The 24219-nt window shown below is 42.0% G+C and overlaps 1 protein-coding gene across 3 annotated transcripts in view; it reads left to right on the forward strand.

Moving 5' to 3' along the window:
* Positions 1-24219, forward strand: part of SMYD3 (SET and MYND domain containing 3) — a 463587-nt gene that overhangs the window by 430813 nt on the left and 8555 nt on the right. For all 3 annotated transcript variants that reach the window (XM_048484814.1, XM_048484825.1, XM_048484833.1), the window contains one exon: positions 23803-23911. In XM_048484814.1, coding sequence (XP_048340771.1) covers positions 23803-23911 — 109 coding nt within the window. The remainder of the gene's footprint in view (positions 1-23802; positions 23912-24219) is intronic.

Raw genomic sequence — 24219 nt, forward strand, 5'->3', positions numbered from 1 at the left:
CAACAGATAGGCAGAACAGTTGACTATTGGGCTGCATATTGACATCACAAGCATTGTCTATTTGTGATGGGCACATACACATTCCTGGAAGGGAAGACTGGGAGGGGAAAAACAGCCCTGGAAAAGGGTTAGTTCTCAGTCCATTGTGCCCTGCTTCTTGCCCTTGGCCCTACCCCCAAAGGAGGGAGGAAGACCAAGTTTATTCATCTAGGCCTGCCCCATGAGGTTTAGCTGGGCACATTGCTTGCTGTTCTAATGAGGTATGGCACATCCATCCTGGGCAGGATGACACCCGGCCAAAGCCAGGTCAGTTGTATGCCAGGCATGCAAGCCTAGGCCAAGTGTGTCCCTTCGCTGCACTGGGTGAGCAAGCTCAGCCCAGGCACCTCCTTCCTTGCAAGGCAAGGATTGGCTTGTGGTGGCAGAAAGCACCCACCCTAGGGTGGTCTGATGTGGGGAAGGGGACACTCCCCTCCATTTGACCCCTGGGATTTTTCCCACTGGCCTTAATAGTCAATCCATCCTGGTTTCTTGCCATGCTTGTTTAATTCTTCTCATCTAGTTGAACATTTGGGAAGGTTGAATCCAGCTTCACTTCACTGTGCCATCCAAATGCAGGCTGCTGAACCAATTAGAGATCTCCTCCTGCCCTGCCAAACCAGGATTGTAAAACTCAGTGAATCCCAGTTTGTAAAGGGAAAACAAACTCTTACTGTTGATCAGGAAAGCAGCAACAATAAGGCCAGTTCCTGGCCACAAAAGACACACTTACTTATACCCCAGGGATCCTCCAGCTGTGCAAAAAATACTATTTAACATTCATCTCCAAAAAGGACAGACAGACAGACAGACAGACAGACAGACAGACAGACAGACAGACAGACAGACAGACAGACAGACAGATAGATAGATAGATAGATAGATAGATAGATAGATAGATAGATAGATAGATAGATAGATAGATAGATAGATAGATAGATAGATAGATAGATAGATAGATAGATAGAAAGGCCCCAATTTGATTTTGCAACAGTTCAAGGAAAGGAGGGGATTAAGCTCTCCTCCCCAGTGCTGCAGAGCTGCTATTTGCCCTATGAGGAACAACATATTAGTAGCTGTATCAGTACCTGGGTTTACTTTAACAGGACAAATCTGCAACAGTTTGTTCTGGGTCCTCTCTTGCCTTTCTCCACAATGAAGACCTAAAGTACCTATTAGCAGCTGTGTTTATTTTCCTATACACGTTTTCTAAAGTCAATATTGAATGCTATTTCACTGGTTAATAAGTGCACATCCCAACAATATTGCTTGCTTCTTTTTGAGGCTTCACTGCACTGCTGCTCTCCTTTCCCTTCTGCTCCCTGGGCTGTATCCTGTCGTAAACTCCAACTGTTTGGTAGCTCTCACTGCTTCAGCATTCAGTTCTTTTGCAGCCTTTCACTTACTGTATATACTGGCGTATAAGACTACTTTTGAACCCTGGGAAATCATCTGTAAAGTCTGGGGTCGTCTTATACGCCAGATACTGAGCGGGTGGTACTGAGCAGGTGGTACTCTATATTTTAACTGGAAAAGTGGGGGGGTCGTCTTATACCCCCAGTCGTCTTATACACCGGTATATACGGTAGCACATTTTGTGTGTTAGTAGGTGTGCATGAGATTTTACTAGTCCACTGTTATGCTTTCTGCCATATTAAGTTGTCAGAAGCTCCCTCATCTTTGCTTGATGAAAGGTTTGCTCCTTTATTTTATTTATCGATATATTATCTTGATCCCAAGCTGCAAGTAAAAGCTTTTGTATGCAGTATCATTAACTCTCTTGCCTTCAGCTTCATGATAAAGGTCAAATAGATTAGTTTGGCAGATGCTTGACCTTCTAAATCCATGGTGGCAATCTCTGTTTTAAATAATTACTCTCCGTGTAAATCTTTAATAGACTATGTATATTTTCCATTTCTTTACACAGTTAAATACTGTTTAATTATTTCTGGCATATTTCATATTTCTGTCTGATCTAACGCTGCTTGTTCCATTGCTATGCAAAACACTGAGGATGAAAATAAATTTAGTAAATGAAAGGAAAATATCTGTAGGGAGTTGGAGTTACATGTTTTACATATGTATTTAGATGTCATTAAGAACAATAACTTAATTCTCCATGTATTAAAATGGACTAGAAAAGCCATATTATACCTTCTAATAATTTCTTGTTAAACTGCTACTAGTGTGACATGAGATACAGTTGATCAGATATTCAGATTTATATATCTAATAGCAAAGTCGGCAAATCTTTGAATACTTAAATCTGGTGACTAGAACTTTGAGCAGGCAGGACAAATCTTTCTATAAACCTGGAAAGGACCATAGATTTGCAAAAAAATCTAAAATAAAAAAAATGAAAAAAATTGAGAGTTTTAAAAAACCAAAAATGGAGTGCCTGTAGCTTTTAGTAAGCGATTTCCCTTAGTGACTATTGCCTGCAACAACATATACCAAACCTGGTTCTGCCAATAAAAGGCAGGGGGAGAAGCAGGACTCTTTCCAGGCCTATTTTCACCTTTTCACCTTACTGGGGCCAGACCTGGCTAACATTGACAGCTCCATGTTGGGCAATTCCTGGAGATTTTGTGGTAACATTTGAGGAGGGCAGGGTTTGCGAAGGAGAAAGGCCTCAGCAGGTATAATGCCATAAAGCCCACCATACAGTGGTGGGATTCAGCAGGTTCGCACCACTTCAGCAGAACCGGTTGTTAAAATGGTGCTTGTAAACAACCAGTTGTTAAATTATTTGAATCTCACCCCCGGAACCAGTTGTTGAATTATTTGAATCCCACCACTGCCACCATTCATTTTCTCTAGGGGGAACAGAACTCTATTGTTTGGAGTTCAGTTGTAATTCTGGGAGATCTCCAGGTCCCACCTGGAAACTAGCAACTTTAGGCCTAGCAGCAACCCCTGGGCGACTTGAAACCACCTGATTCACATGACTCAACTGGGCCTGATTCACATGACTCAACTAGGCCTGTTCAACAGCAGCCACCCTTTGAAAGCCAGTGTGGTATTGCAGTTAGATCTTCAGAGCTGGACCTGCAAGACCCAGGTTCAAATTCCCATCTTTCTGTGGAAGCTCACTGGGTGATTATGGTCCATTCACAAACTTTCAGCCTAACACACCTCCCAGCGTTGTTGTGTAGATAAAAAGGAGGAGAGAGTGTTACCGCAGAAGGCAGCAGGCAGGCTTACTCAAATCCTGATCTAGCTAATATAACAAAAGGAATCCTTTTACAACATTCTATGGTACTTTTAGAAATGCAGATGTTTTTTGTAGTCTTCCTTGAAGGCAAAATGTGCTTGATTGCATAAGATAGGGAGTGTCTTATGGCAACATTGGGGAGTGGGAGACAGGGCAGCTTATCAATATTCAGAAAGACAGAAATGCTACTTCTGTTTAACAAACATTCTACAAAACTATCTTCATAAAGACTAACAGGCAAGTAACATCACAAGCTTCATAATATTTTCCTACAAAATATAAATATAGAAAAATATAAATACAATGCTGTAGAAACAGGTACATTGGGCTCTTTAGGGCTGAAAACGTGGATCTTTGAATAAAGGAATAATTCTCCTTAAGGCACACACCCGCTATTCTCAGGGACCCTTGGGGTAGACTACATGGTTTCCTGATATATTCCTTCAGGGAAGGGCTATCCTTTCTGCAAGTCAAAAGGACCCCTTTTGTTCTTCCATGGGGTTTTGTTACCACCTCCTGTGTATGTGACAGCTTGCATGTCAGCACTTTGGTGAGGTAAGGGCTTGGGCTGAATATGGCTCTATTGGGATTCTGGGATATAATATTGGCCAACTTGATTAAAATCAGAGAGAAATGATCATACAGTTACAAGAAGACTCATGTTAGCTGCCCTGGCCCCCACTGTGAAGAAATACTATCGTTTTCTAAGGTAGAAACTGCAGGAAGGAGGATATCAAACTCTCCAGGTCAGGAAGTTCCTGGATATTTGAGGGGTGGAGTATGGAGCGGGTTTGAGGATGGGAGGAACCGCAGAAGGGTATCATGCCATACACTCCAATGCAACCATTGCTTCTAGGGGAATTGGTATTGCCAACGTCTGGGTGAGGGCTGGAGATTGCTTGGAATGACAGCTAATCTCCAGATGGCAAAGATCAGTTCCCCTAAGCATGATTCTGGCAGGGGATGATGGGAACTGTAGCCTATAACATCTGGAGGGTTAGGGGATCTGCCTCTCTTGGCCCCCGCCTCCCTTGCTCCCATTTCCACCTTGTCTTTGCTCCCTAGTACCAATTTGCTGTTGCTGAGTTTTGGCAAACATAGTTGTTGATTTCAGTGTCCCTGCTGGATCTCAACTAATTCATAAGAATGTTGATCATCTATCTTTTTATTCTAGCTGTCCTCCATTTTCAGTTTTAATGCAAGCAGAAGGCAATACATCCATTATTTTCCTCACAATTTTCTGGAAAAGGCAGAAGCTACTAAAAACTGAATGCATGCATATCTCATGCTAGTCAACTAACTTGTAATTAAAGAGCAATTAAATTTTTCATGGGCTGAGTTTTCAGTGTTTGGAAGGACAATAGATGCTGCAGTTCTTTGAAACTTGAGCTGTTACTACCTTGTTTCCCTGAAAATAAGACAGGGTCTTATATTAATTTTTGCTCCAAAAGATGTGTTAGGGCTTATTTTTAGGGGATGGCTTATTTTTTTCCATGATTTTGCTCCCCCCACGTGACCAGATCAGCTGTGCTGGGGAATCTTTAACTAGGACTTATTTTTGGAGTAGAGCTTATATTTCAAGTATCCTCCAAAAATCATGCAAGCATTCTCCAAAAATCATGCTAAAATCATGCTTATTTTCGGGGTGGGTCCCATTTTTGGAAAAACAGGGTATATAGACATTTATTGCTGCTGCATTAATTAAACATTGATAAATGATTTCTGAGAATCTTGCACCCTAAGTGGCTATTTGTATTTATGCCCAGAGTATTTTGGCTATGGCAGCCTGTACTGTGGGAAACATGGCTACTATCAAAAACTTCAGTCACACATCTGTTTCTTCTCTTATGGTAACATCAAATAATAGAAAACATGTGATATGATGTCACCATAATGCCCCTGCTCCACTTCGTGGGCTATTGCTTACAAGTATGGGGAAACTCATAGCTTTGATACACAGGAGGGCCCGTGCTGCACGGGCCTTTGAAGCGGCAACCCACTGGTATAAACTATACTAGTGGAGCCCCGGGACTGTTTGCGCTGCCCGCAGAGGCACTGTCACACAGAGGCACTTCTGTTTTGTCTGTGAATTTACCTTCCCTTCCCCTGTGAAGCTCTGCATGGACAAGGGACACCTCCCCCCCGTAGCCATGGCAACGCCTCAGGGGTCAGAGGCCAGGAGGCGTGTTCCCTCGTCCATGCAGAGCTCCGCAGGTGAAGGGAAGGTAAGTTTACAGACAAAACGGAGGAGCCTAAAAGCGGCACCTCTGACCCTGTGCTGTTCGCTTGGCACCAGGTGTGAAATGGTGTTTCCCAGAAGACTCACTTGATTAGCAAATTACAGAAACACCATTTTCCCACTGGTTGGGGGGAGAAAGCACAGTGCTGCTTTGTTTCAGAGGCAGTGGCCATGTGAAATTCTCCCCGCAACCGGTGTTTTTACCAGTCTTGCACCAGTGTTTTTGGCCTATGTGGATTGGGCCAAGGAGAAGGTGCAGAACTACCATTTGGATAGCATTTGGATCTCCTGTAATGTCTGCCTGTGACAGCATAAATTGAAGATATGCTTTTTGGTCACCACTGCATGCTGTGTTACTCCATGGTTCCATATAATGCAGGGTTTGCTTCAGGTAGGCCTCCACAGACACCTCAGTAGTCTCTGAAATGTATTTGGTAAGCTTTTCACGGATCAAAATTGCTCATAGGCACCTTGACTTTGTGGTGACAGTAGATACAGACCAGTTATTGAATGTTGCCAGGGAACTGGCTCATCACTGTGGCTTGGAATAATTTCAGTTATTGCACCCTTGCTGTGGTTTTTTAGGTGCCAGATCAAGAGGATGCTGCTGATGTCTTTGTTAATCATCTTGGGAGTTCTCTCCAGAAAGCCAGTTTTGTCCAGAAAGGCATGGTAGAAGTATTTTGCATAAATAAGTCAATTGGGGGTTTTGGATCAGTTTTCACAGTATTTTATATATACAGATATTTATGTGTATGAAGTGCCATTTGACGAAATTTACATATATCATTTTACTGCAGTTTCTATGAATCCAAACGGAATGTGAGCTATTACGTATATTGACCTCTGTTTCCACTATGAATGCAGACATCATGATGTGGTCTCTGGTACATATGTACCCTCTTTGCTCTGCAGATACTTTTATGGAAAATGTGGAATAAACATTTTTTAAATAAATAAGTGGAGTGTGAGGTAAAGTACTAAAGGCAGGCTGAATATGGAGCAAAGTACTGTCAAAAATTCAGGAGTGGGTTTGGGGAAAATAAGGCTTTTCAGCACACTAATATGCTTCTTCTAAATATTAGCTTCACATTAGGTGCAAGATCTGTGATCAGAGTGCCTGGCATTTATTTTAATGTTAAAAAGCAACTGATGTAGATATAATATGTCAGACTAATAGCAGATCAAGGTGGGCAATTTCCGTCAGAGAAATGGCATATGGAGAAAGGTTTGTACCATGCCCACCCCTTCATGGCAGTTCTAATCCTTCTGCAGTGTATTTTAACATTAAAATAAATGTCAAGAGATTTGATCATGGATCTCCCATGTAATTTGTAGCTTTGCTCTCAAGCATAAGTTTTGTTTGCCAATTTTAACACATCGTAGGTCATTTTACCTGCTTACACCTTTTTGGTATTTTTAAAACCCATTATGGTATAGATTTATCTTTGTTAAAATGAGTGAATGCTGGTCAGAATAAGGAGATCATGTGACAGGTGAACAAAGTTTAAACCCCCCTCCCTGCCTATCACTCTATTATTTTGCCTGTGCTTAATTATTTTGTGGACACACAGACACATTGTGGCAGGTTTGTGATGTGTGAAATGACTAATGCTAAGAGAGGAGATGTATGGAGAGAAGCTTAGAAATCTTTATGGTGTTGAGTAAGCAACCCATGTGGTAGAAAACTATTCAATAAGCCCCCTTTTTAATGAAAAGATGCTTTTTCTAATCTACTTGCTATATTTCAATTTTTATCTTTCACACCTATGAAATACATATTCTCTCTTCCTTATCTGTGAAATGGATTAAAGACCAGACATTCAAATTTATTCAGATTAGTAAATCATACAAAACAATTTTTTTTAAAAAAAAAAACCAGCTCTCTTTTTTTGTGATGCAGAGAAAAGCATAAAGAGAGAATGTCAATATCTTAGTGAAGATACTTTTGTAGTTAGATTGCTATCGGTCAGATGCCAGAACATTCTCCAGGAAGCTTCCAGCACATTTCTGTACTGGAAATGGGTTTCATTCAAATCTCTTAACTCTTCCAGATCTTTTTCTAGTATTTAAATTATACATATTTTTACATTCGTGACTGAAGAGGATCAGTATGTTAGGTGTCAGCACACTATTTTTCTGCTCTGCTGTACAGCATTGTGTGAGTGTGGGTTTGTGAGACGTTTAAGATTACATTTTAAAAAATTTCTGGTCAAAGATTGAATGTTTTTGTGAAAAAGCCTCACTTTTTCAAGTTGTTGAACAAAACAGCAGAGGAGGTTCAGTAAAGATAGCAACCAATGGATTGGGAGCAGATGGAAATAGCAAAATAAGGTAAGAGAAAAATAATATAAAATATGGATGGGGAGAGTATATGAAAGGAATGGAAAATGGTATACTTAAAAGGCTTTCAAAATGTTTAACAACTGTTATAACACTTAAAAGTATTTTAAGTATCATGCGATTTAAAATGCTTTCAAAATATTTTATTACTGCTGTGAATAACGTTTTATTACCCTCCACTCATTCCTTTGCATTTCTCCCAAGCATTGCCAGAAATAATAGCCAATTTGGATTAATATCAAACCTGCCCAAATAAGCCACAGTACAAGCAAGCCTGAATTTCCATCTCTTCCTCTGAATGCCTATTTCACACTTGTATCTACAAGAACTCTAAGCACTGCAGATTTTGTCCTCTAATTGCTAAGGGTGCAGCCCAAAGTAACCCCTGGATGACCCAAAGATCCTTCCCACAGAGAGAGAGAGAGAGAGAGAGAGAGAGAGAGAGAGAGAGAGAGAGAGAGAGCTGTCTTGAGTGCTGAAACTGTGCAGAAATTCCACATTCAGAGGCAGTAAACCCCTGAATACCAGCGCCAAGAGGCTACATCAGACTACGCCTTTTTGTTGAACCTCAGGGAGTTTACTGTGGGGAGTTTACTCCAAGCATTCCAACACATCACTCTCTACAATCCCAGATGCAGAGAAATTATGAACAGCTATGGGTTTGTGCCCCTGCTCTTTTTTCTAGGCTCCTTTGTTTACAATTTAGACATTACAAACATTGAAGATATAGCTATTATTAAAACATCCTACATTGTGCAGAACTAGGGTTGCCTGCTCCAGACTGGGAAATACCTGGAGATTTTCAAGGTAAAACCTGAGGAAGGGGGGTTCAGAGAGAGGACAGACGTCAGTGGAGTTCAGTGCAGAATCTACCACGCAAAACTGCCATTTTCTCCTGGTGAACTGATCTCTGTACCTGGAAATCATTTGTAATTCCAAGAGATCGCTAGCCACCACCTGGAGATTGGAACAATATGACTTAGCTAACTATTATGTATCTGAAATTCATTCCACTATCTATTCATTCCACTATAGTAAATTCATTCCACTATTGTAAAAAACCACATTATTCACTTACTTTGAGAGACACGGTATTATAAAATTATATGCCAAAAGTTATACCAAAAACAAAATAGGCACAGGAAACTAAAATAGCAAGGGGGAAAACTGGAAAGTTTAAAGATAGATTTTTTTTTTCAAGTGGAATCAAGTATGCAATACCTACATCACATACAAGTTTGCAATACTTACATCACAACTATATGACTTATGCATAATATAAAAAACTGCTAATTAAAACATTGCAGGTTCAATTGTTCAAGTTTCATGGCTGGATGCATTCTAGCATTTATAAGATTATTTTATAAACTCTTCAGATTTTGAATCTCCAAAGTTAATGCAGTCTGTGTGCTCTTTGCATAATGCAGTTTTATAGTGCTATAAAGGGATTATTTTCATATTCAATGCATTAAAGATCTCATGCAAATGCAATTTAAAGATATGTTAGCATACTGTGCTTATGCTGGAAGATGTCTCAACTCAGGTAAAAGCCACAAACTAGCTTTTGTTTTGATTAGCCCCCTCGTGAAGCCTCTGTAAAACTGAAAATAGAAAGTCATCTTTTCTTGTCTTTTAAAACTTACCAGTGCAATTTTCATAAGGGCGTGCATGATCTCTTCTCTACTGTCCCTGCTGGCTGCATCCCAGCCCTTTCGCCAGTTTTCTCCCTCCCCCTTCATATGGCAAAACTGAAAGTAGGAGCCAATGAGAAGAAGGCTCATTTGCCCAGAGCATTTGTCCCCGGATGTCCCCGTGGGAGCTTCACCACTGAACTGTAGAAGGACAGCAGAAATGTAGAAGAACCATACCCAAACCAATTCCAATGCTTGTGGATTGACTACAAGAAATTCAGGAGTAAGTCAAGTGTGTGGAAAAGACATGGAAAAAACCATAACACACAGCCAGCGTGGAGCAGTAGGCACGCTGTAGAATTTCAGTGTAGAAGATCACACATTAAACCCCATGTGCAAAACCTTTTAATCCCCTCTTACCCCCTTCAACTCTTTGATATGCATGCCACTGCAGCAGTGACTGACAGGGCTCCCTGTCTAATTCTGCCCTATGAATGTATGCAAGAGGAGAAGAAACAGTCAACTCAGGGAACTGGAGGCAGTGATGCTAAAAGGTCTTTTTTGCTGGGCTTGAGAGTAGGCCCTGTCAGGGGTGGGCCTTGGGCAGCTATCCCTTTTGTATTGTATTGTATTGTATTATTAGATTTATATACTGCCCTCCCCTGGGGGGCTCAGAGTGGTGAACAGCAACTGCATAATACAACCATCAATAGTCATAACATCAAACAACAAACCACCAATAAACATAACATCTATAAACATAGAATCAATATCATAGCATTATAAACATAGCATTATAAACAACAAGAACATCAGTAACTAGTGGGGCCCGGCCATGCGTTGCTGTGGCAATTGTCCTTCTCATCACAGTCCGTAACCCACACAGATGTCCATACAGGTCCAATGATCCACAGCATAGCCTTTTGGGGTGGTCAAATGGAATCCTTCTTTCCCTTTTCAATTCACATTGTTACATGGTGGTGTCTTGTTCTTTTAGTATAAGGTAACCCTTTCCATTCCACAACGGAACTGTCCAGAGTGCGAATCCCGTTGTCCATGAGGCTGGTTGACACGCATAGTCCTGGCTTGGGTAAGGCAGAACTGGGGCAAGCAGGCTATTCCAGTCAGGCAGCAGAGGCAGGGTGGTGAGGTGCTCAGATCGAGGCCAGCTCCCTGGGTTCATAAAGGGCCACAAGCGGAGCCAGTAGTGTTGGTTTGCCCCCACCCGCAGATTTTCTTAGAAGAAAAAGGCAAACTCCAGCTCGCTTTTAGTAAAAGAGAGTTGTGGCGAATATGGGTGAGGAAGTGTGTAAGTGGTGGCTGGATGTGAGTATCATATCACTAAACTAAACTGAAAACTAACTATACCTAACACTAGCTCAATAAACTTTACAATGATACAATAACACACTACCAAGAATAATAAACATCAAAACGGGAGGGAAACCCAGTACAACCTAACTAATTTCACTACACTCACCCCCCCCCCTTAAAGATACAACAACTAAAACCAATAAAACAATCAATATAAAGAACTCCTGAACTTCAGGAGCTGGGGTGTCAGGCCTTTAGTAGTGTTTCTGTCCAGAGGTGGGGTTCCAGGCCCTTAGTAGTTGTTCTGTTCGCTCACCGGCACCCAATCCATCTAAAGGCTGCTGCTCTGCCAGCGCCACCATATTCTCCCTGGGGCACGCCCGATCTTGGCTGACGAATAGAAATCTCTCGCACGCTCCATGGGGGCCTCTGCCACTGACCCCCACTGCCCTCTAGGGGCCTCTGGCATTGAGCAAAAGCACCCTACCCAGCCCTCTCTCTGTTGGTGGGTCGCCGTTGCTATCATTGCCACTGCCATCGTCCAGAGTCCTGCCCACTGGATAAGGCAGTCTTGTATATCTCAGCCCACTGTCATTCGCAGTCTTGTTGTGAAGTTCAAATGAGAAGCCCAACTGTATGAACACACCAAACATTTCCTTGAGACTACTGTAGTTTTAGAGGCTGCAACAAAGTAACAAGGGGTCCAAAAATTGTGCTGCCCAAAGGAAGACAAAATCCTCCAGGGTCCCTGCACGAATCTGTTGTGGAGGAGAATTCCTTTGTGACCTCAAAGTGGCAATTGACATTACCCTGGGCATATAAGAAAGGACCACAAGAACTGAGCACTGGTTCATCTCTTCTTGCCCTTCCTCTCATGGGCCCATTCCACACATGCAGAATACTGCACTTTCAATCCTCTTTCAATGCCCTTTGAAGCTGGATTTTAGTGTGCAGAATAGCAAAATCCACTTTCAAACAATTGTGAAAGTGGATTGAATGTGCAGTATTCTGCATGTTCAGAAGGGGCCTAAATTTATAGTTAGTCATGAGTCTATGGTATTATACCCTGCTGAGATCCCTTCCCTTCCTTCCCCATACCCCACTTTCCCTAGGATTCCCTCATTAAATCTTCAGGAATTTCCCAACCCAGAACTAGCAGTGATAATCCTATATATGGATTAAACTATAAGTGAGTGTGTGTGTAAAGTGCCGTCAAGTCACACAGTCTAATGGCAACCCAGTGGGGTTTTCAAGGCAAGAAGTAACAAAGGTGGTATGTCATTACCTTCCTCTGCATAGCAGCTCTGCTTTTCTTGGTGGTCTTTCATCCAAATACTAGCTCAGACCCATGCTGCTTAGGTTCTAAGATCTGATAAGATCAGGCTATCCTTGGCCATCCAGGTCAGGACAAGCACACATAAGCCAAGCCAAGGACAATAGGGAGAGCCTATTGTCTCCCTGGGACATGCCCAATCTTGGCTGGTGAGTAGAGGACAACAGGGAGAGCCAAGTGTCACTGAATCTTCCTTGCAAAGCTGCAGTGCTAGGACTAGGGAAGGTTCCCAGCACAAAGGACTCCAGGATTCTACTTATAGTGACCTGAAGTTTCAAGCTGCCCATGGAATGGTAATAAGTTGGCAGAATAAGTCGGACCACCTAGAGAGGCTGGCTGTTCTGCTTGTGTACCGGTCGCCTAGCGCACCGGCAGATAGCCTATCACGGCTCTTGGAGGTCATCTCTGAGTGGGCGCTGGAGCACCCACGCTTGATTGTGTTGGGTGACTTCAACGTCCATGTGGATTTGGCCTCCTCTTCGGTAGCCGTTGATCTAGTGTCATCCATGGCGACGCTAGGCCTCTCTCTTGTAAACACCGGTGTTCCTACCCATCAAGGAGGCCACACTCTGGACCTAATTTTTGCAGCAGGTGTGCATGTGGCCTTATCCTCTGTAGAAAGAGTGCTGTGGTCTGACCACTATGTCCTGAAGGCTCGGACTGAAGCTCCTATGCCCCCCCCGTCTAGGCGACGGGCAGATTCTAGCCTGCCCACAGAGACTAATAGAACCAGAACAGTTCCAGGATGCTCTACAGGAGACCCTTCCCACTGGCGATACGCTAGATGAGCTGGTAGAGAGCTGGGATACCATGCTCTCTGAAGCCATCGAATGTATCGCTCCAAGGCGCCCTCTCCGCACCCGCACCAACCCGGCTCCTTGGTATACCGAGGAACTGAGGAAGATGAAACGGTAACTGAGACGTCTTGAGCGAGTGTGGCGGGCATTTGACGAGGGGTCAAGACACTCATATCGATCGTTTATGAGGTCCTTTGAGAGTACTGTGAAGGAGACAAAGCGGGCATATTTTACGTCCGCTATTGAAAAGGCTAGTTCACGCCTGACTCAGTTGTTTCGAGTGATTCGGACATTGACGACCTCTTCGATAGGTCCTAAAGATAATAAATTGGCATTAGGCTGTGAGGCATTTGCGGACTACTTCACACACAAAGTCTTGTCCCTCCGCCAATCCCTGCCAGCCACAGTTGATACAGTATGTGAACTAGAGACCCCTGGGCCGTCTTTGGGTCCTTTCTTGGACCACTTCAGCTTACTTGACCCAACGAATGTGGACAGGACCCTGGATGCTGTATGATATACCACTTGTTCTTTTGATCCATGCCCTTCCTGGTTGGTGAAAGCCAGCAGGGAAGAGCTCCGGAGCCACCTGTTGGATATAGTCAACAGCTCCCTTGAGTAAGGAGTTTTCCCTGGTCGGCTTAAAGAGGCAGTGGTCCGCCTGCTCCTGAAAAGACTGTCTTTGGATCCAAGGGATCCGGCACCGCCCAGTTTCAAATTTACCATTCTTGGGTAAGGTAATTGAGCGAGCAGTGGCGGATCAGCTCCAGGGGTTCCTGGATGATGCAAACGTACTGCATCCCTTTCAATCCAGCTTCTGTGCTGGTCATGGAACCGAGACGGTGTTGGTTGCCATTGTGGATGATCTCCGGCTACACTTGGATAGAGGCGGGTCGGCGCTACTTGTGTTGTTAGATCTCACTGCAGCGTTCGACGTAGTAGATCATGACCTTCTGGTCCACCCCCTCACTGGTATTGGGATTCGGGGTTCAACCTTGAACTGGCTGACCTCATTTCTCCAAGACCGGGTACAGCAGGTAGCGTCGGGGGGTGAGATCTCTGAATGATGCCCCATCATGTGTGGGGTGCCGCAAGGAGCGATACTCTCTCCAATGCTCTTTAACATCTATATGCACCCCCTGGCAAGTCTAGTCCGGAGTTTTGGGCTGCGGTGTCACCAGTATGCTGATGACACCCAGCTTTTGTTCACAATGGAAGGCCACCCGACCTCGGCTCCTGATGCTCTCCAGCGTTGTTTAGATGCTGTGGCTGGTTGGTTGAGTGCGAGTCGGCTGAAGTTGAATCCTACAAAGACGGAGGTCATGTGGCTAGGTCGAGGGGAGTGTCTGGCAGCCTTTAGTCTGCCTACGCTGCATGGCGAGGCATTAACATTAGGCTCATCCACCAAAAACCTCAGGGTGATACTGGACCATCACTATCGTTGGTTGCCCAGGTCACCCAGACGGCTAAGGTGGCGTTCTACCATCTGCGGCAGGCTAGACAACTGGCCCCCTACCTCTCCTGCTCTGATCTGGCCACAGTAATCCATGCCACGGTCACCTCTAGGTTAGACTACTGTAACTCGCTCTACGCGGGCTTACCTTTAGCCATGATCCGGAAATTGAAGCTCATGCAAAATGCGGCAGCCAGGTTGCTGGCGGGAACATCTATTAGGGACCGGATTACTCCGGTCCTGTACCAACTACACTGGCTGCCGGTTGAGTACCGGGTCATGTTTAAGGTTCTGGTTTTGACCTTTAAAGCTATTCGTGCCCTTGGACCAGCATACCTACAGGACTGTCTCTCCCTATATCGCCCTGCTAGGCCCCTCCGCTCCTCGGAGGTGGACCTTCTGGTGATCCCTGGCCCCAAAGTGATCCGGCTGGCCTCTACAAGGGCCAGGGGTTTTACTGCCCTGGCCACTACCTGGTGGAACAGGCTCCCAAGTGAGATCAGGGCCCTGCGGGACATACAGAGCTTTGGCAGGGCCTGTAAAACGGACCTGTTCTGCCAGGCGTTTGGCCAGCCGGGATAACATCACACTCCTGTGATAAATATCTGGCCTCCTGTGGGTGCAAGAATGGGGAAGGGGAAACAGTTTTAATCGCCATCTGAACTTTTATAATTATATATGGTTTTAACTGGGATTGGTGTGAAATGGATTTTAACTGTTTTATATAATTGATGGGGAAGGGCGAAGGGCGGTATAGAAGTTTAATAAAATAACATTTCCCCTTCAGCCGTGTTTGACCCTGGGGTACCACTGCAAGCAGTGATTTCATAGGCAAGCCATTTTTTGTGGGGTAGTTTGCCATTGCTTTTCCCGAGGCAGAAGTAGTACTTGAACCCATCTCCCAGTTCCAAATATGAACATCTGTCTTCTGGACTGTGCTGGCTCTCAAAGACTTTTCCTCTTCAATATTTAGTGTTGGCCATTCTGTGGCCTCTTGCCTCAATTGGCCAGTCTTGTACACACAGCTGTGTAGGGAGGTCATAAAGTGCCATCACATTCTTGATTCATGTTAAATTTAGGACACTTATCAATTTTTGTGTGACAACTGGAATAGTTGCTGTTTCAGTCTGTTACAGCAAAAAAAGTCAAAGAATTCTGCAGCAGATTTACAGCAGCCACCCCACCCCACCCCACCCCCTAAGATTAAGCTTGCTGCATCTGATTACATTTCTGGAGCCTTCAGATGCTCTATAAATGTGTTGTTCATTTAAGAACTCTATACGGACTTGCCTCTTTAGAGAAGGTGTGAAAGAATAAAGGCAGGTGGGCAGTGGACCGACTCCAAAGGACAATGATGCCTAAAGAAGCCTTATTCTACCAGCACACTTAACTTATTCAGGAATCAAGATGCACAGTTTTCATCTTGTTCACAAATTTAAATGTAACAGCACTTTTCTCTTCTGTGTTAAGCATTCAGAGTCAAAGGGATGAGCAGAAATGCCCACAAATGACAAGTGAACGAAGCGGCACAGCCTGGCAGGCATGTAAAGTAATGAATATAGAACAGTATATTGCAAAAACAGCACAACACCAGACAAAAAGCAATTTTCCTGACTTTTCCTTTCAAGCAAATTATATTATAGCTTTGGTTTGGCAGAACATCAAAGCATCTGCACAGACAACCTCTGCTCTCTTGCTGCTGTTCTGTGACTCGATTTGGAGAAGAGATGTTATTCAATAGTTTTCAATTTTGTTTGATTTTGTGCAGGAGCAACAACAAAGAAGACGTAAATGCCCCCGCCCCCCAACTAGGGCATGCAATGAATTTGTCATGGAATCAAAGCTGTCAGCATCTGTAAAATATTTTGTAACCTGATGGTCTTTTCAGGCCAGAGAGTATAGTGTAGTTAAGTCTTATTATTCAAACATTTGATTATGCCTTCTGAAGTTTGAGCTAGGATCTCTTTCTTCAGTGACACAAAGCTGCTGTAAATTTATTTTGTACCTAGGTAGAAGCTTCTGCTTTATTGTTAGATTTTAAATTAATTGTTTTTGGCCAGGAGATGACTTGTCACACATGTCACTTGCCTTGATATCCTATGGGGTCATCATAAGTTGGCCACAACTTGACAACATGTTCTACCACCACTATGTTTTCAGATACCTCTTCTCAGTGTTTTATGATACAGTTTTTTGAAAATTATCTACTGATCTTTGAAATTCTTTTACATATTTTTTGCGAGGATTCTTTTCCCCCCTTAATATCTATATGTACATTAATTGACTTTATGGTAAACCATTCTGGATCTTTTTGACAAAGACAGAAGAATATAAATACTTTAAATGCATAAACAAATCATAAAATATTGGCTATGAAGCTGTGAGTACCAGCTACTGGTAGTTGCATGAAACTCCTTCAGGTCAGATGAAGGCTTTTCAGATATTTCTTTAACATGCAGCTACTTTAGGAGACTTTGCCTGAGAGGGAACAGGTGCTTTTTCTTAAAACCCTCTGTCTGGAGCCCAAGTCTGACTTTTTGTAAAAGAGAAGTGTTGTATGACCAAAAGAACCCTCTCAAATGAACAAAGACAATATTGGTGCCTCTAAGAGTCAGTCTAGGAATTTGGGGGAAAGCTTCCACCAGAAACAGCCTGGGTGTAATCCTGGAGTCCCCCTTGTCTATGGAGGCCCAGGTTGCAAATACTCCAGGACTGCCTTTTTTCATCTTTGTTAGGACAGACTCCTACTGACCTGGCCACAGTGATCCATACAATGGTCACCTCCAGGCTAAATAACTGTAACTTGCTCTAGGCTGGCTTACCCTTGAGACTGCTCTGGAAACTGCAACTGGTCCAGAAAATGGCCATTGAAACATCAGTACTGGCTCTACCATCTGTACTGGTTGCCAGTTGAATTCCAGATCATTTTCAAGGTTTTGGTATTAACCTTTAAGGCTTTAACTGGCCTGGGATTGCTTCATCTTCAGGACCGCATTTTCCCATATCACCTGCAGAGGACCCTCTGATCCTTGAATAGTAATCTATTGGTAGTTCCTGGCCCCAGGGACATTTGGCTGAGTGTCACCAGAGCTAGGACCTTTTTGGATCTGGCTCCTAGTTGATGGAACTCGCTTCTAGTAGACAGCAAGGTCTTATGGGATATAAATCAATTCCAAAGGGCCTGTGAGACCGAATTGTTCTGCTAGGCTTACAGTTGAAGATGCCAGTCCTAAACTGTAGTATCTTGGCCCCCAAACTCATATCTCTCCTGTCTTACCCATACCATCTAGAATTGGGGTGGGGGCAGAACTGATAATTATTGTTGTTATTATTAAGTGGCATCCAGTTGGGAAACTCACAGTTTACCTGGGGCCTGAAACATATTCATCCCACCACCAATAAAGACCAGAGAAGCCAGGTTACCAAATGAGAGTTTAGACAAGGGAGTTGTACTGACTGTAAATTGTTATATAAACCTTGTGTAAAAGTGTATGGAAGAAAACAGTTGCTTGCAAATTGCAAAATAGCTACCACAGATAGTTGATTTTTTATTCACTGGACCAGAGTGCTAAACTTGGATACTTATGTTTTTTTAGGGGCTGGATATAAGATATATCAGAGGCAAATTCTTTTACTGTATGGAACTTTGGGCTAATCTAAACACTGCAGATCTAACATGGGCTGATCTAAACATTGCAGATCCAGTGCGGTAGTAGCTGAATTGCATTTCTGGATGGCAGACAGCACTGTAAACGGAAGAAAACCCTCCTGACCCATGCATGAGCTCCCATGCCAGTACCACACAGCCTTAAACAGTAGCCCTAGCACATAAAATTTATATGCTGTACACAAGTGCATGGAGCAAGAAGTTTGTAAATATTCTAGCAAGATGGAGCTTTTTTGGGCAGCCTTCCTATAGCAGCTATGATATTTAAATCAACCCTTCATTTCATGGGTGGAAGGCAAATTTTGTGCGCAAATAGCATAGATGAAAGATGTTTGCACTTTTATAGCTTGCCACCCAATCTGTTCTACCCCTGTTAACTGGCATCCAGCTGTGAAACTCACAGCTCACCTGCGGCACAAAGCAGCTTCTAAAAACTACTGACAGAGATAGGGAAAACACGGATGCCAAAAATTTGCTTTAAAGTACAAATGTGAACTTTTAAAATATAAAGATTGTTATGTTTCAGGGGGGTTTTCAGTTCAAATTTAAAGCCATTTTAATTGGTGCCTTAAAATTTCCATTGTTAGATTTTAAAAGAATTAACTCTGAAGTGGAATATGTTAATATAAATCTTATTTAAATTACACTAATTCTAGAATACTTGCAGCACATTTTTACTTTTCACAGTAGAGTCAAAGATCTGCTTTAGACTCTGCTTGCTATGTCATCAGTTTCTGACAATGAGTACCTTAAAGGATGGTATCTTGAACTTAAAAGTGTCAAACACTCATTTAGAAAGAAAGAAAAATGCTAGTCTGTGAGTTTCTACAGGATGACACTTATAGATCCCTCTCAGAAAGGTTTGCCCCACCTGTCCCTAATGCTGGCCTTTGTTAATTGCACCAAGGGGATATAACATACTTAGAGTTTAATATGAGTGTTTTGTAGCAGAAAACTTCCATTGATTTGCTGTCAGAGAAGATAATGGATGCCAAGGCTGTTGTCACAGAAGGGCATTGTTGCTAGTGTACATCTTCTTCTTACTTTATCTCTTTCCCCTTCCTGTCACTGTTCTTTTAAAAAATCTTCCTTTTCCAGTTTGCTTTTCTGTCTTGATGTGATCCCGTTTTAAAATGGCATATTTCAGTCTTCATTTAGTGGTGAAACATATTCGGTCATCATGAAAGAAACCAGAGTATTTTGATAATACCTGTTTGTTATTGTGGAACCTCCTGTCAGATTATTATGCCAGAATGAGAATAATACTCTTATATACCAACTTTTTTGGATAAAATGGAAAGCAAACAGACCTCTCTTCATATCTGGCATTCTTATTCTAAACTGTTACACTATTACATCTGCTAGTAATACAAGTTTAACATGATTGACACTGTAATAGCGGGATGCAAAGGGTTATGCAGCTGCAAAACATCCTTGTCACAATAAACTGATTTGTACTTATTTGAAATATTCAAAACCTATATGAGTATACCAGATTCCTGAGATCCTTTTACTTAAGAATATTATAGAGAAGTCACAGGAATATACTGTCCACATGTATAATCAACCTGACTCTTTACATTGTATATGCAGTGGAAGGGGCAAAAAGCATCTACTGTCCCTGCCACATGTAGGAGGTCATTGGACTATGATGCTCTGTGCGTCTTACTTGTAGTTGCTTTGTGGACAGCTACATTCAAGTCCAGTCGCACCTTAGAGACCAACAAGATGTTGAGAGTATAAGTTTTTGAGGGTCAAAGGTTGTGTTGTCAGATATATAATTGCTTTGTGTGTCCCTTGCGTGCTGCTTATTTTATGTGTTCAATTTCAAAAGTTCCAGGCATGCCAGTTTTGAAGTTTTTTGTTTTTCTTTTTGGTGTATGAATGTGTGTGAAATCAATCATGTTTGAACAGTCAGTGTGGATTCCTTGAGCTGTGGCATAGTCTTATGTATTAAAGCAAGAATGTTATTGTGAGGTGCAACATGTGCTGACAATAGGAACAAAATTGCACTTCATTATAAAATAATCTAATTAACTCCCCTTTTCCTAACTAAAATGATGATGGCATCGTTCAGCTTTATTCGTGCCTCGTTTTCACTAACTGAAATGGAGAGAAAGCAGTCAGATGCCTTCTTCTTTTATGCATTCTACATTTTCAGTGAGAGCTCTGTAGATTGTGTTGAAGCCTTCACAGCCTCTGTTGTCTTGCAAGCATTTCCTTCCACTGTAAAGAATCATTTCTTACCAGTCAAGTCTATTTGAAATTCCATCATGAAAGTGAAGGCACAAATGTGGATTGATGGAGAAGAATGTACATCAATTAACTTATTTTAAATTATGATGAATCAGATATAATAGTCATTTTCACTGCTGTATTCTAGTATTTTAATTTAAACTCATGAGAGAATGAAAAAGCTCAAATTATTTAATTTGGGAAACAAGGGAACTTAGAAAAGAAGTCCTCTTAAAAAACAGACATTGCTTATTCAGATAGTACCAGTCCTTTCCTATAACACGAGAACACTCATGCTTAAGGAAAGGAATGTCCGATGCAGTTATACAACAGTTTCTTGCCAAAGCACAGGAGATTGTCAAGGCAAATGCAGTATGGTATATCTTTCAAAAGAGTTTATTGTGTCCAAATTGCTCTAAATATCGTGGAGAAGGATATTTCAGAAGTATACAACATTGCCAACCTAAGAACACTTTCCTGGAAGTAATCCTTATGGTGTAGACTTCAGTAGGTTTTTGAGTATACCTGCTTAGGATTGTATTGTAAGTCCCATCTTTTTCTAGAATATGTTGCCCAGTCTGTAATGCAGAAAATGCTTGATGCTGAATGGGAGATTTTATTCCCTTTCTAGTTCAGGGATGTAGTGCAGCAACAGAAAGGGTTGTTTGATGGCTACCATTCTGGAATTCTTATAATAGTTGGTATCCAGTAAGATAACCTCTTTTTACACCTGACTAAGAACCAGATTGCTTTGTGTTGCACAAGTCTCTCAGTATATGTTTGGGCTATCTATGTTGCCTCCAACCTAGTGACCCCTGGTGTCAAGTAAGAACCAGGGTGGTGGTCTTGGTTTTCAGTGATTGAGTCCAAACCCTGTTTACCTCTGGTGTCTGCTTTTTCCCTCCTAAATATTTTCAGACTGCATTAACGGATTTAAGTTTTACCTTTCTTAGGAATTTATGTTGGAAATCAGCTTAGTATATTGTTAACAAATGGAACTGAATTGCCTAGTTTTTGATAGTAGAGCAATGAAGACAAATTGGGGAAGGGGGGAACCATAGCACTCTGCTCATTCCCCAAGAGCTGCACATTGTAAGTTTTCCCAAAAATGTTGTCCAACAGATAAGCCTGCACAGAGATGTTCCAATAATTTAACAGTTTTATTACAGTAAATAATACTAAACAAACTATATTACGTGTCAGGTTTAAAGCTTGTGAAAAGCAACTAAACACATGTATAAGACCAGTGTATAAATCAGCACAATAAAATAGCTTTGTAAATATTTATGTACTCAGTGCTCTCAGTTTCATGCCCGTTTCCTTTACCTTCATCTCTTAAATTTCCCCTCTCTGTATAGTTTATGGCTGTGGGTGGATTTGGTTGTCTGCCTGACATTGCTTAATTATTTATTGTTTTCTCCGGTATCACATGCCATGATTCTAAATCTTTCCACAGTCTGATTAGCTTAGGAATGGGATGCACTTATTAAACTAGTCTCAATAGAACTGTTGTGGGAGTAATAGAGCAGTGTTCCGAGGGTTGAATTTATCACTGGTTACTAATAGTATTGTCTTTGTTTTACGAACACCCAAAGTGAGCCCATGGCATGCTACAGTTCTACCATTCACGTGCCCTACAATTCTCCTTACTTGACCGGGGCCAGTTCACACATGCATCTACATCATCTGATTTCTTATCGCTTGATTTCTTTTATGCTTTGCAATTGAACTAACTCTACTGCAAAACATGATTTTATGTATCTAATTTCTCTTGCAGCTGTGTCAACAAGCCCCCTCCCCCCAGGCTGGATATAAGGAGATAGCAAAGTTCAACCTGTGATGCTTGAACTGTGATGGCTCTATTCACATATGCAAGTCACTTTTTAATAGGGTAGTCATCAAGTGATTGACTTGAATGTATGCACAAGTCTCAGATGGTATTGTGATAGGCCTCCTACCATGGTAAAATGGAAAATTACAAGCTATCACATGTTGAGAAATGCTAGAAAGCAAGCATTTTAACTAGTTGTTAACATGACCTTACAATGTCTTTGAATTTTACTTGCACTTTCTGGAGATTTTCTGACCTTATCTCTTTCTGTATGTGTAAAAGACCACTGAAGTCATTTTGACATGTGTGTGTAACTGAGGCCACTATTTTAGATGATTGCTACTGAAGTTTGTAGAAAATGGTTGACACCATCTGAGTAGAAATTCTAAGTTTTTTCTTGCTTCTGTAGCTAAAAAACTATAAATATTCTTTTAGTATCATGAAGAATTGCCAGCAAGAATTGATTCCTGTTTGATCAAATGTATTATTTTCCTTGGATGAATGAAACTGATTGTGAACAGTTTAGACTTTACAAATCCTGGCAACTACAGAGCGATTGCCTATAAAACAGAGACATTTCCAGGACATTTTGAAAGTAATTAGTGACACCAGGGCATTACATGTGTTCCTTTTGCGGCAGATATGCAGGCTAGCTCTGTCTGCCCTGTGAATGTAAATCAGTACTAATGGCAGAACAATTAATAGGGAATACTGGCCACATCAAATTAGCATGAAGAAAATTATTAAATGTTATCAGGCTACCTCGATCCTTTATGTTGTTAAGGTCAAACCTGGGAGCAAAGGTACTGGGAGCAAAGGTACTGATACTAGATTGCTGTCACAGAATGAAATTTCATAACCAGAAATACCTCATAGTGTGTAGGACTGTTTCTAAAATTGCTTTCCCTCCTTGGGCAAAAATGTGTTAAGAAGGACAAAAGACATAAATCTCATATAATATTTTTGCTAATATTATCAACAGAGCATTATTAGAATGTCCAGTGTTCATTATCTCAATATTTGTAAAATTGGCTAGTGCTATTACCCCCATACTCCAAATAGGAGGCTGAGAAAAATTTAGTTTTCCAAAGCTGCCTAGTGCATTTGAACTGGGAATGTTTGATTTCTCACTGTTAATCACTTTACTATTCCAGTGCGTTTGGCCAGATTACTTTGGATCTTCTCTTCCAGACATTGCAGACACAAATCTCAGCCATTATGTAGACACATTTTGTATTTAAAAAACAGGTAACCCAGAATTGATGTTCAGAATCAAAACTGTATATCACATACCACGCACCTACACTATTCTCTGCCAAAGAATGGGGATTTAGGCTCCATACTGAAAATCTCCTGTGAAAATAAAATCGCCCTAGTGCTACTGAGCCTGAAAGCTTCTTTGTTTAATACTAAGTGCAGTCAGTGCTATTGTATTGCCTAGTGGAGGTGTTCAAATTAATCCCACCCCTGTTACTTTCTAACAGGATAATGTAAACGCTATTCTACGGGGACAGAAAATAATAATTTGTTAATTCCCCTCTGTATTTGAAGCTCCCCTCCGTAGTGCAGCTGATTTTCTCTGAATACCTTATTAGAATTCAGAATGGCTTTGCAGACCCAACCTAATAGCTCTCCACCGAGGCAGGAGCTGTGAAGGTGAATGCTGACAATGATGCTATGATTTTTCTCCCCTCCATGTTTTACAGGTTTTATTATTCTGGCTTCCATCCTTTGAGAGCTGTCCAGCTGATGCGAGTGGCCAAATTGCAGTACAGTCAAGACATGTTTCCTCAGGCCCTGGAAACACTGAAGCAGGTCAGTTCTCCCCACTGTGCTTCTGCCCCTTTTTCTTTCCTTAGTCTCCAACCCACCATCTAGCCAAATGTTCTCCCGTACCCTCTAGCTCACCCCCCTCCTCACCACACACACACTTTTAAAATGCCAGGCTCCAGTTTGAACTCATTTTTAGCTACGCCATTTCCTCAGGCAGCCGCTTCAAAGTGAGGTGATGGGTCATTGCTGCTTGCACCATTTCCAGGGCTGACTTCCTTTAATATCAGTTGTTGGTAATTACTGTTCAGTAGCTAGGGGGTATCATTAATCACCTGCTAACCCTGAATAGC

This window comes from Sphaerodactylus townsendi, linkage group LG01, assembly GCF_021028975.2.
Source record: "Sphaerodactylus townsendi isolate TG3544 linkage group LG01, MPM_Stown_v2.3, whole genome shotgun sequence".
NCBI lineage: Eukaryota > Metazoa > Chordata > Lepidosauria > Squamata > Sphaerodactylidae > Sphaerodactylus > Sphaerodactylus townsendi.